General features: G+C 38.4%; 1 protein-coding gene across 1 annotated transcript in view; it reads left to right on the forward strand.

Moving 5' to 3' along the window:
* The window catches only part of ift80 (intraflagellar transport 80 homolog (Chlamydomonas)), a 57,699-nt gene that overhangs the window by 3,681 nt on the left and 40,554 nt on the right, over window positions 1-13,464 (forward strand). The window contains exons 4-8 of the mRNA XM_015041417.1: window positions 751-861; window positions 976-1,044; window positions 3,705-3,814; window positions 6,048-6,137; window positions 9,143-9,280. Coding sequence (XP_014896903.1) covers window positions 751-861; window positions 976-1,044; window positions 3,705-3,814; window positions 6,048-6,137; window positions 9,143-9,280 — 518 coding nt within the window. The remainder of the gene's footprint in view (window positions 1-750; window positions 862-975; window positions 1,045-3,704; window positions 3,815-6,047; window positions 6,138-9,142; window positions 9,281-13,464) is intronic.

The raw sequence follows: 13,464 nt of genomic DNA on the forward strand, positions 1-13,464 counted from the left end.
TTTGAGAAAAACACAAGGATTGTCCCTATTCTTTTAAACATCAAGTCGAATCTGACCTCTACAGCACTACAGACTCCAAATCTTAGGCTTTTAAGACGCTATTCTGGTTCATATGTGAATGTATATCAGCATGAACTTTATAGATACATTTGTATTTAATGAGATGCTAATAGCCTATTGCCAAAAGACTAAAAGATGCACCTAACAAATTCAGTTAAAAGTCTCGAGTTCACGTAGTGACTACCTGCAGTAATATACACTTTTGTTGGGGTTTCCAAATTTAGAAATGGTAGAGAGCTACAGCACGCCGATTTGCAATTATAGGCTACCAGAAATTACATATTGCATTCAGAATTTTTAATATACACCACCACAAAGTACATGTTGGGTACGCGTCTTCAATAGCTGTCTCCATGCCTGATCACCCTTTCATGTCTGGGGGAACAGAAAATTGCTTAAGTTCCACCAGCAGAAATCTTTTGGTTGTACTCATTTGCTTCCTGTTCTAACTTTCCAATGTAGCCGATCGGAGAAAAGTGGCTTTGTTCTTAACCATGTTTATTAGGTGTGTTTTTGATTTTGCCTTTACTGAATCATTTTTTTCCCCCCATTCTTTAGCTTTTTTGTTCTTTTCCATCTGTTTGATACAATAACATTGCAATAGATCTATTCATCTTTTTTAATAATGCCATTTATAGCTCCTCATGTTTATATTTTAGGATTCTACTGAACGATTTCCTTTTTTAACAGGAAAGTTCCACCTGGTTTCCAAAATGGGACGCATCGAGAAGAGCGTGGAAGCGCACAAAGGGGCTGTTTTGGCTGGAAGGTGGAACTACGACGGAACTGCTCTACTCACAGGTGGAGGCATCATGGACACATTTCTGTTTCCAAAATTGACTTGTAATCTTCATAAAACATGAATCAGTCACATCAGCCGTCCTATGATTCGCTCTTTTCTTGTTATTTACTTAGCGGGAGAAGATGGACAAATCAAGATCTGGTCAAAAAGTGGAATGCTGCGTTCCACGTTAGTGAGCCAAGGTAAAGCTTGAAAAAGCCTTCTTATGTACAAAAAAATTATAATTGCATCAGGATCGAGCAAAACGTTAAACCTAATTTCTCACCATTACAAGAGCCACGTCATCCTGGCCGTTTGTCACCCTGATTGGAGACTTGACAGACTGGAAGAGGAGTCTGTAAATAAGATGCTTTGCTACTGAAAGAAGAAACTGGCTTTATTTAAAATATGCCTCTTTAAAAGACAATTTAAACCCACGATGTCGTTTTGAAAACGGTAGCATTTGACGTAATCGCTGAAAATAATCCCTTTAGCGAAAAAGCTAACCAGCTGTGTTTTGCCAAGCGCCATTTCTGGTCAGATGACAGCAAAATCTGATTTTTGTATGGTCTAGATGCAAAGCGTTACATGTGTGGTAGGAAAACTAACACATCACCCTGAACACACCGCCCACACATAAAACATCTGTGGTGACAGCATCATACTGTGGGGGTTATCTTCTTCTTCAGGGATGGAGGGATGACTGGGGCGAAGATGAACTTTGAGTCAGGACAATGCCCTAAACATGCAGCCAGAGCTATAATATAAATGTTTTGTTTAAAAATATGTTAGAGCGAACTAGTAAACGTCCAGACCTAAGAATCTTTGGTAAATACTATTTTTGCTTAAACTTACACCTACTAAGCTGGTAGAGACATACTCCAAAATATTTGCTGTAGTAGTAACTTCACTCGAAGGTGGTTCTTCTACAAAGTTTTGAGTAATGTTCATCACCAATGCATGCCACACTTTTCAGATTTTTTAATTTTTGAGAAAAACGTAGAAAAAAATGTGCATTTACCCTTCCGTTTCACAATAACACACTGGTTTCAATTCCGCTACCCAGAAAATCCCCATAGAATGAAGCTTGTGGTGCAAATGGGGCAAAAAATGTGAAAAAAAAAGTTCAGCTGGTGCATTTGAGTTGCAGCTATTTACAAATAAAAACAGAAAATCTTGTAACACATTTAAATCACAGGAGTATTTGAACTAATAAGAGTTGCTGTAATATTTTATTACCATATGTGTGATAGATCAGTAAATGAGCTTCATCTGTCTTTACTGCTGAGCTTCAGCAAGCGACACAGAGTCCTACACAGCAGCCTAAGTCTAAGTAGCACCACATTTTTCAGTAAATCTGCCCTATTTGTGTGTAAAACTCACGTTTTGTGACGCTAGCAGCTGTTCACTTTGCTTTCAATCAATATTCGACTGTTACCGAATTGCTTACTACACACTGAAAAGTAAGCAATTTCGTTTATTTCGCACTGCACAGCCATGTTGTTGCACAGAGATCAGTGTGTGGTTGTGTGCATGTGTCATGTCTTTTGGTTTGAAAGCGAGCTCGGATGAATGAGAGCAGAGCGATTTTCTCCAGTCATGTGGTTTTCTTTATTAAAAAATGCCTTAAAGTTAAAAAAAGTTTTATAGTTTTTATTAAAAACCAATAAAGACATGCTCTTCTCCTCGTCATTGCTTCTTAATTGATTCATTATGTAGCTTGACTTATTAAATATTCAGTTTTTTTAATTATGGGATGGATAATAAAAGAAAATCGGTGGATATAATATGCTTTGAGAAATGCATGGTACACTCCTGATTGATGACAGGAGTTGTAAAAACATTAAAAAAAAATCTTGGCAGAGAAACGGCAATATATGGTTAAAGAACAATTTTCCCATTGGTTTGTGTTTATTGAGTCCAAGCGGCTCGGTGGCTGTCAGATTTGTAGAGCACCTAGATTTAGTAGAGTACACACACAGCCTGCCACATGGCACAGAGATCGCTGCAGGTGTTGCTTCTCTTCACACACTCCCATGCGCGCGCAGACATGCAGAAAGTGCAGGAGTGGGCTGTTCTCTTTGGTTTGCTTTGACCCATTTTAAAATCGAGCTCTAGGAAGAGGTTGGAACTGAGCGAGATGGGGCGTGGAGCGGAGCGGGGGGAGAGGAACTTGTCTCAACTCCTCTCATCGACTCCGTCAGATTTTCTTTCAGCCCACGTGACCAGTTGGCATTTTTGAGAAACCGCACGCACCTGGAGTGAGGTTAAATGTCAGTCACCCCTCCCCTTCGCACGTGTGCAGCCACAACTCAAATTGAAGCACACACATACGCACACTTTCTTGTCTAGCACTAACATAAATTGGGACATAATAGGCTTTGTGCATTTCCATAACCTCTTATTCTTACCTTTTAAAAACCAGGAAGTCTGACTCTAACCTGAACCAGATTCTAGGAGGAACCCTAAATTTAACTCCTAACCTTTAAGTGGCTAAATCTGTTTTTTCTCAATGGCTTTGGTCCCCTCAAAGTTATCAAAACAAGCTCACAAGAAAGTTCCCTCGAGCTTTGTGTTTATGTGTGCGTGCACACACGCGCTTTTAATGTGAAAGTTAGTCTGATTTTCTCAGCTGGTTTTCCTGTAAAGTGTGCTGCAGAAAGACCGAATGGGGTGAGATCTCAGAGAACATGTCATGTCGTTTCGAGAGGGCCAATCAGTTCTAGTTGGAGACAGCGGGGAGAGAGCTTCCTCGTCCTAGCAAAGTCAAAAAGTCTGCATGTGTTGAAAGCCTGGTTCTTTTTTTCAGTATTTGTGATTTGGGATAAAATCCTTTGTGTCTGCATGTCTGCGTCTTCTCCAGGGTGTCCTGTTTATTCGGTTGCTTGGGGTCCGGACTCTGACAGAGTACTCTACACATCAAGAAGGCAGCTAATCATCAAACCTCTGCAACCCAGCACCAAAGTCATTCAGGTTCACAGCCTTTTGCTACTTTATTTTTATCAAATGAATAAATTAGTTGTGGTGGTTTTATGTTTTTTTTTTTTTAAAGAGAGCAGCAAAAAGAAAGAAACGATGCACTGCATATGTAGTCATGTCTTAAAGCTTTTTACAAGCACATACTTCATTGTATTTGCATGTTTGTTGGGGGATATTATGCGACAGACCAGCACAAGGTAGGAGATAATTGTTTACGGAAAGTGAAATTATCATTAATATCTTCTTCTTTTTTCTTTTTTTACAAATTAAAATCTGAAACTGTGGCTTGCTTTTGTATTAGGTTAAAGTAAAGTAGTATGTTACTGTTTTTCTACATATTTTTAAAACTGTCGCTATGTTGTGACCATATAATAAAAGTCAAATAATCTGTAAAAAAAATTAAGCTCCTCTGTCTTCTCCCAGTGCTCCCACTACTAACAGCAGAAATATACCACTCATCAGAAATAACCAGTTAGAGCAAGGAAGAGAGTCTTAATGCTGTCAATCATTCTTGTGTGCGTGCTGCCCACATCTTTCCCTTTGCTCTCTTCTTCCTGACAGTAGAGCCTGTCATGAATGCTAAGGCTAGTTAGCATGGCCACCGACGATGGTAATGGTAAATTGTTTCTCCGCATATTGAGCGGAATGTACGCAGGCATTATTGACATCACTAAGGCTCGTGGCTCTGATTGGTTTTTGTTGACCAGGATTAGTGCATTTTTTACAGTGTGCCCTGTAAAATGTTTGGAGCTATTGTTGTATAACCTAACTTTGCTTTGAATCTCTCAAATTTGTTATGTTCCTTGGTCTTTCCAGCACTGTCTATTTCCAAATGTTCTCAAACAAACCTCTGAGACCTTAATGGGTCGAATAAAACCCAGATGATATTTAAAGATTAAGTGTTTTTTGAAGCCCGTTTGTGGCACTAAATTTAATCTAATGTGTCAGAGTAAAGGTGGTTGGAAAAAATGCCCTCGACACTTTTCAGATTTTATGTGTTCGACATTTTGAAAACCATAACTTTCTACCACCTTTACGATGATGGAGAACAATACCTCGAGTTTTTTCCACATAAAATCCCAATAATTTACACAAACGTTTGACACTGTGACCAGTTGCAGAAATAAATTTAGGCATTAGAAAAACTGTTGTGTATTTATGCACAAACTGCAGTTTTAGAAGTAGCATATTTATTACTCTGATTTCAGAAAGTGTTACTTTCTTCCAAGATAAAGTTTCCAAATACCATGCCAGTGAAATAAATAAACAAGTAGAAAAACGATAGCTCTTATTTAGTTTTTTTTATTATTATTATTTCTGATTTATTTCAACAAGTTGTTATTCACACACACACACACACACTCTGCTCTTATTGCTGTGAACAAACTTTTATTATTATTATTATTATTATTTTTAGGTTAACATCATGTACAAGAGTGAATATTCAGCAGTGTTAAACCAGTTCATTTGTCCAATAATGGATTTTCAGGAGCTCGAGTGGAGCTGTTAGACTTTCTGTCCAGCTTTCTACGCTGTGCAGCGAGAAAATAAATAGACGTCTTTCTTTGCTGCAGCAAAGTTTCAGCCTCCCCTGATGGATTAGTAAATTAATGACCATGCACATTCGCCGCTAACGTATTACTCTATAGATGACCTTACACACCTGGGAGAATTTTTCTTGTTCATGTATGTGTTTGTTTATTATTCTTCTCGATGCTGAACAGCACATGGGACCTTAGATAAACAGGGGAGGGTTTAATGTGTGCTTTGCTTTCTCTTGGCCATTACCAGACATACGAGTTCAAGCGCGTGCACACACACACACACACACACACACATTGAAAAGTGCCACTTCATCACCTCTCCCTCACACCCCCTCTGAGACTTAACTCAGTGATGGAAGACACCATCAACATTAATAGAGACCCCTGAAAGATCCTCTTTAAAGTCTTTTCCAAGGCAGTGACACACGTTCATGGATTTGCCTGTGATTTTTAGAATTGAATATTATCTGTAGACTGATTTATACATTAAAATCTACCTAACTTCATAAAAGTTTAGTGACTTAAGTCCATGACAGCTTCTCTTGTGTTTTCTTTGGACAAAGTGCAAGCAACACTTGATACATTCTTTTGTTGTTGTTCTGGTAAAATAACAGCCAAAAAATACTGTATGGATGATTTAATAGTGTCTGGCTAAAAACAATTGTCTTTGTGTCTCTTTTTAGTGGAAGGCTCATGATGGACTTGTTCTAAAGGTGGACTGGAATTCAGTCAATGACCTCATCCTGTCGGGTGGAGAAGATTGTAAATATAAGGTTTGTGATTTTCACATTTTCAACTAAAGTTTCATAAAAACAGACAGAGATATTGTGTTTAAGTCACTGATAATGTGTACCCAAAGCTACACTACCCAGCTAAACAGGACTGCATATGGTACTGGGTTCAGTCGCATTAAAAATAGTAAAATGGCTTTTTAGAGTAGTGTGGATAGGATTCTGGGAAGGAGATTCTAACTTAAGCATCCTTAACGACCTACCTGTAAGAGGTTGATACTTCCTTCATGTTTTTGTCAAGTCTGTCAACAAAACTCAAGATTTACAACGTTTTTTACATCAAAGTGTGAGAGATTCAAGCTTAAAGCAGACATTTCAGTGTGTGGATAATAGGAAGTCACATTAACTCATTACTACTGTTTGAGTGTTTTGATATCATGAGACGTGGCGTCACTGGGTCTCATGACACCCTAGTCATCATTTACTCTGTTAAAGCAGCAATATGTAACTTTTATAAAAAATTATTGTATTTTATTTTTTTTACATGTTAAAATTGTCACTATTTACAGTGTTGTATGACACAAATAATCTGTGAAAAAATGAATCTCCTTCACTTCCTCCGTTTGGTCCTATTGCCATTTGTAGAAATGCACCACTGCCAATCAGAAACAGCCAATCAGAGCCTGGAGGAGTGTCTTAGCGCTGTCAGTCATGCTCTAGTACGTCCTGCTTATTGTGCTAATGGCGGAGAAACAACTTTTGTCTGACTTTTGTCTCAGAAAAACTGTTTATCCATCATCATTGGTGGCCATGCTAACTAGGCTTCACATTCATGACTGGCTCCACTGTGGAGAACTAGCGCAACAGCGCATATGGAAGTACGATTAACGGGGCTAACACCGTCCTCCCGGTTCGTATTGGTTGTTTCTGACCGAGCGATGCAATTTTGCAGATGGCAGCAGGGCCACAGGCAGGAGGCAGAGGAGCTCAATGTTTTTTCTTTTCATAGATTATCTATCTCATCCTATCGTCTCCATGTCTTCTGACCAATACAGAGGGGGTAGAAAGTTGTTAAAGGTCAGCATCGCTTGACTTGTATAAGGCCAACCTGGCTTCAAAAATTCAGGGAGCGATGTGGTGACATATGTCAGTTAACAAAATCTAGAAGGACATAGAAGAATACTTTTTTTTTTTTTTGTTTTGAAAATAATGGTTTGGGAAAACCTACGACATAGATTATATGCATATTGCTAATTTCTACATTTCACCACATCTCCTGACATCCCGCACTGTTAGCTTGTTTTTTGAAAGTTATATTTCTGCAGGATATCTCCAACGTCACTTGGTGATGTGTAAAACGTCAGAGGAAGCTTAAACATTTCTCTTCTTTGTGGGTTTATGATGGAAGTGATTAATGGAAGAAGCAATGAATATGCACCATTAGCATGAAAGCAAGTGCTTTAGCCTCGACACTGCATCTGCTTTTCAGACTCTTATTTTGAAATAAGGAAGGATGTAGTTTTTTATTTTTGACTGAGTCAGCTAATGTAAACTCTTTGTGCAGCTGGTTGACACTGAAAACGCCTGGACCTCTTGTTTATGTGGCAACCTTTTGAATCCTTGTTTAAAAAAAACCCAAATGCACAGAGTGACAGGATAGAAATAATGCCTGACCACATTGAGATCACTGTGAATGGCTAACTGTTAGCCCCTAACTAAGAAATGTTTTCCTCTGCTTTGTGGTTTCCTGTTGATGCTATTTAAAGGGACATTTAACAGTTTATAATGTGTCTGGTCTGCTTTGATTATCTCCAGTGTAAAATTTAAAATGTTTAAACTAATCAGACCTGCACTGATCAGGGCTGCTTTAAAATACAGCTTTAAATTTGTGAAACCTTTCCTTTATTTGTATAAATGGAATTAAACAAACCGAGAATTCTACAGTGAATACCTCAGTTTAAAGTTTCTCCAGTTCATCGTGTTTCAGTGAACTATTCGGTGTGTCATATTTTCTCATCTGTATGTTTTTTCTCATTTATGTATGTACATAAATCCTTGAAACTTTTAAAGAGGCATCACTACCCCGGAATTCAATCCCCTGCTTGGTTTTAACCTTCATGTTAGAAACACAGTCGGGGGATGGCATCAAACTCTGTTGGCCCAATAAAATCATGCTTGGTTTTAGCCTGGTTCGCACAGCAATATAATTAGGCAAATTTTTGATTCGATCTTCCCCTTTGACAATCTTAAGGACGCGTATGATGTCTCTAAAGATAATCTCATAAGATTTTCCTGCTTTGTGTGGTGTGCTGAAAGTCATCTGATCTAGCTAGCTCACCTCTATGCAGCTTAAAAAAAAAGCTAAATTAAGTTGGTTTTTTTGAGTGGTTTATCCAAAGTCTGGAGTTAAATCTGACAGAGCTGCTGTGACACGTTCATGCTCTAAACCCCTCCAAGTTGAAATAAATATATTCTACAAAGTAGTTGAAGCTGAAATTCCTCCATATTGATGTGAAAGTCACCAGTTATCAGTCATTGTTGCCAAGGGTGATACACCCAGTTACCAGGAATACTGGCCCTATTTTTCGCATAGGGACAGGCTGGATTTCATAGTTTTTTTTCCACAAATAAAGCAAATCATTATGTGAGAACTCTTTTGTACTTTCATTTGAAGCTCTGAAGACTTTTAACAGCTTTGGACACTTTGCCAAATGATCTTTTACATTTTGAGCAACAGACTGAATATCAGTATTAGTCCTATTATGCTCTCAGTAAAATAAAAAATGCATTCAATGACCTGAAATGTACTCGTTTACATAACGAAGCAGTATGTGAGAAGCAACAAGTGCATTCGCTTTATTAATTGCGAAGGTTACTGAGCTCCGGGTAAGTAAACATTTAATAAAAGTCTCGCATGCTGAGAACCTTTCTCCACTGCAGAACAAACAAATGGGAACATTCCAGCTCATAATACACCCCAACCTTTGGAAAGGTTACTATTTTTCAGGTTGTTATTTTGTGTTCTAAAGTTTGCGCTTCCTCCAAAGGTTTGGGACAGCTTTGGACGTCTGCTTCACTCGTCGACCTCTCAGGACTACCCCATCACCTCCTTGTCCTGGGCCCCAGATGGAGAAGTGTTTGCTGTGGGTTCCTTCAACACCCTGCAGCTCTGTGACAAGACTGGCGTGAGTCAAACTTTTATACTCTTCTTCAGTTTGTTCTTTCCATTTTTTCTAAGACAAACTGGAGCGCCAAGTTTGTAAGAATGGATGTAAAGACACAAAAAGTTTCTTAGGTTAGACAGTAGCTCTACTATGGTTATTCATATATGTATTTTTTTTAACAGGAATAATTTCATATATTTCAGCAGACACTGTGTGACAACAGGAGATTTACAACATCTATGCCTTCGCATTTAAAAATTTGGATGTAAAGGCTCGTACCTAGTCTGGTATACAGGTCTAGGGACCTTAATGTATTTATTGTCATTTTAGTTGACAGAGAAATAGAAATTAGTACCCAATTGTATAGTGAGAGTAAAATTTAGCATGCTTTCCAAGTTAAAAATTTATATTCATCTTTCCATAAATCAATACTTTGCAGAATATCTTTTTTTCCTCTTCAAATCTTTAAAGTGAATCCATTTACCAGCTTTGTACGTTTGAAGACTGAAACGTTTGTCCATTCTTCTCTTGCAATGAAAAAGGAAGTGTTTGTGGTCATGTCTTACTGCAAGTTTTAAATTTGGCTTAAACATGGTCTTTGACTGGGCCATTGTAATGCCTGAATAAAATCTGATTCAAACAGTTCTGTTTACAGGTCAGGCTGTATGTTTAGGGTCATTGTTCTGCTGGAAGGCGAACCTCCACTTCGGTTTCAAAACGTCTGCAGCCTCTTAGCAGGTTTTCTCCAAAGAACGTCCTGAATTGAGTGCCATCCATCAAAACATTAACTCTTGATTAGCTTTCCTGTTCATGCTGAGGAAAAAATTTACCCGCAACATGATATACCGCTCTATCGCGCGTTTAAACTTCTCTGCAAACCGTTGAGGCCTATGGAGAACAGCTGGATTCGCACTGAGATCGAATCACATACAGGAGGGCTCTTTTATTTAGGGGTATCTGGATAAACGGGGACTGAATACACATCCATGCACACACTCTTCAAATTTTTATTAGAATAAAATTATGTTTTTAAAAATAACGGTACACTTTTCATATAATTTCAGTTTTTCCAATATACTTCACTTTGTTGGTTTGTTTAATTATTAATGTTTTGCCTAATAATATTCAACTTATATGCTTTACATTCAGCGAAACCCTCTGCCATTGAACAAATAAAAAAATAAAAATTGTGGCACACACCACTTTTCCAGTGCGGTATGGTTTGTATTGTGCGGCTCATTACTGGCCTCATGCTTTTCTATACATCATTCATCACTGTAAATCACATTAGGCTGCACGCCACATATCCTCGTTACCTGGTGCTGATGGTAACTGCAGTAATGAGAGGGGAAATGAGAGAATGATGAATGGTAATTGTTGTTTTGTTATTGCCAAACGTTTGGCCAGCAAAAACATTACCACCTGCCTCACGGGACGTCCAGAGCTTCGCCGAGTTAACGTGGAGATGTCGGCGTACTGCTGCGTCAGATTGCAGTAATCAAAACAAATAAACAATGCCGGGTCTCTTTGTGCCCTGATCACCAGGCATTTCATGCTCCATTTTGATTTAATAAGGATCAAATGTCTGTTGTTTGGGTTTTTTTCTTTCTTCAGAGAACTGAAATATATTAGCTAGAGAGAAGTCTGAGCAAACACATGTCTCTTCTGTGAGCAGTTATGCTTGGTATTCAGAATCTGGGATTTATAATATTTTACTATGATAAAAGTAATTTTTTTTATGTAAAAACCTTTTTTTTTTTTTTTTTTTTGTAACCAATCCCCCCGCCCCCAAACCCCTAAATCAAGAGTTGCAATAAATGTAGAACAAATCTGACATCTTATCAGATGTAATGGGGGGGGGATGTACAAAATAAATGTATTTTGTGTTTTATTTGTTTCAGTGGTATACAGGTAAGCCTAAATCAATTAAACTCAATGATTTAGGTTTAAGTAATTATTCAATTTGACCAACATGTTTTAGTAGCAATATCTGTAATGGAAAAAAAAAATATGGCGTAACACTGAAAACATTAGACAAGACTAAAACTAATCAAGTGGGCTGCCAAAAAACCCCGACAGGAACACTTCACGAGCTCCAAAACTCTCTGCCAAGAACCGGTTGTGTTCTACACGTGACAACATTCTCCTGTGTTCTCCATATGTCTAGATAAAGGAGCAGGGTGTGAGGATAAAACTGTTTTCTTTTAAAGAAATCACTCAGTTTTAATTTCACTTGTAGAAAACAAATGCTGAGGTCTAAAGAAACCCAGTTTTAAATCTTTGGGTCACAATTCCAGAAGGTATGTTGAGCACAAAAACAATATTGTATAAAGAAATAAAGAAGAACATTTTAGTAACTAAAGAGTACCACAATCACAATAAAATATGGTAGTGGCAGCACTGTGATCTTGAGATTTTTTCTTTTTTTTTTTTGTCGAGGTGAATCAAAAAACCTAAACATTTTGATTCAAGACGTTAGAATGTTGAGGATAAAAAATATTACAGCATATTTTTGTGTGTGTGTGTGTGGTTCTGTAGGTACAAATATACACCCAAATTAAAAACAGAGCGGCTTCATCAGAAGGAAATAGATTTGGAATAACAGACAGAAGTCCAAACTAAATCCCACAGGACGTCTGTGGGGTTACCTGAAGAGGGCTGTGGTCGAGATCCCATCTGCTAGATTTGGTAAACTTCTGCCAAGTAGAGTGAGCAAATGCATCCAAGCCAAAATGTGGACATCTATTACCCTGCATTTGAATCAAAAGGTGCTTCACCATAGTATTACTGGAAAGGTTTTCACACCTAAGGTCTTGACAAACCTCTCCATAAACTGCTTGGTCCCTGGATAAGCAGCTGCCCCTATTCATACTACATTTAGCTCAGCAAAACAATCTCGTTCCACTCAAAAAATATACAACACAGGCTCTTAGAAGATAACTGAAACAAAAGGCTGAAATAATTTCTCACCAGAATATCAGTAATATTTTTATATCAGTGTCCTTCATAGAAACAACATATCGCTCCTCATTGTTGTTAGACTTTAAAACACGCTTTGTTGTTTTTCTTCTTTTACTCTTGATCTGTCGGCTTTGTGTTTGGCGCCACCCTCTGGCTGGGACCGTTATTTGAACGGTCCCTCGTACAATTGAGGAGGTCGCAAAGCTCTTGGCTGCACCGGGCGAGTTCCCATGGTCGACGTCACACAGGCTCACTGTAGCAGATTAGCAAGTTACAACTGGAACCTAACTTCTTATTTTTCCCTAATGCATTTTTTGCTCCTCAGATGAATTTTCCAAGATGTATGTCACATTAGATGTGAAAAAAAAAAAAGATTTTCTTCATGTTCAGATTTTTAGGTTTTCAACGTAAAAAAGTGGTGTGTTCTCTTTAGAGGTCCACTGTATCTCCTCCCATCATGCTTTTGTTTTTGCGCGGTTGGTTTGTTCCGTTGTTTTGTTTTTGTTTTTTTGTTCCACTGCTTGCTTCGCAGTTGTTTCTAGTGAAGCTATGCGGGGATAACGTGCGGGGATGATGATAATTATGATGAATGTGTTTCAGGCCTGCTTTGACGGGAGTGAGGGTACGCTTGCCTCTTCTCCTCCCTGAGCTCTAGAGATAACGGGTTGTGTAGCGCGGTGTGGGAGGCTTGCACAGGGAGATGAAGAAGGATAGAAAAATGGAGAAAGTCTTGAAAATAAAATCCCCCTTCATGGTCGCTCGATCAGAGAAGCATGAATTCAGACTTGTTGACCTTTGCGTATGAATTCACATTGCGCCAGTTTAGTGTACAACGCTACAATGTCATTTAGTGTTGAAAATCTGCAAACAATCAAAGAAGCTGTTAACTAATTACAAGGGTTTTTAACTTGGTGGTTAGTGGTCCTGCAAGGGGGTACCCAGTGTGAAGAGTCTTTTCACTTGCCTAGTGTGACTAATGGGAAGGAGTTTTGTTCTGTATCTGCAACAATGAAACCTTGCACTTTAACATATTGCTGCTGGCTCAGCAGGATCTGTCCCTCTTATTTAACCCCTTCACCCCCAGTCTAGCCTAGCTTTTCTCTCAGCCTCTGCTACGCTAACTTTGTTTCTAGTCATTTGTGCTCAAGGGCAGATGTAGGATCCTCATTAACATTAGGTTTGTTGGGTTAACGCCCTTTTTTTTTTTAATTTAATTTTGTGTTTTTGTTTATTATTGGTTTTTT

The sequence above is a fragment of the Poecilia latipinna genome, unplaced genomic scaffold (genome assembly GCF_001443285.1).
Source record: "Poecilia latipinna isolate Pla-1442-1.1 unplaced genomic scaffold, P_latipinna-1.0 Scaffold549, whole genome shotgun sequence".
NCBI classification, from domain to species: Eukaryota; Metazoa; Chordata; class Actinopteri; order Cyprinodontiformes; family Poeciliidae; genus Poecilia; species Poecilia latipinna.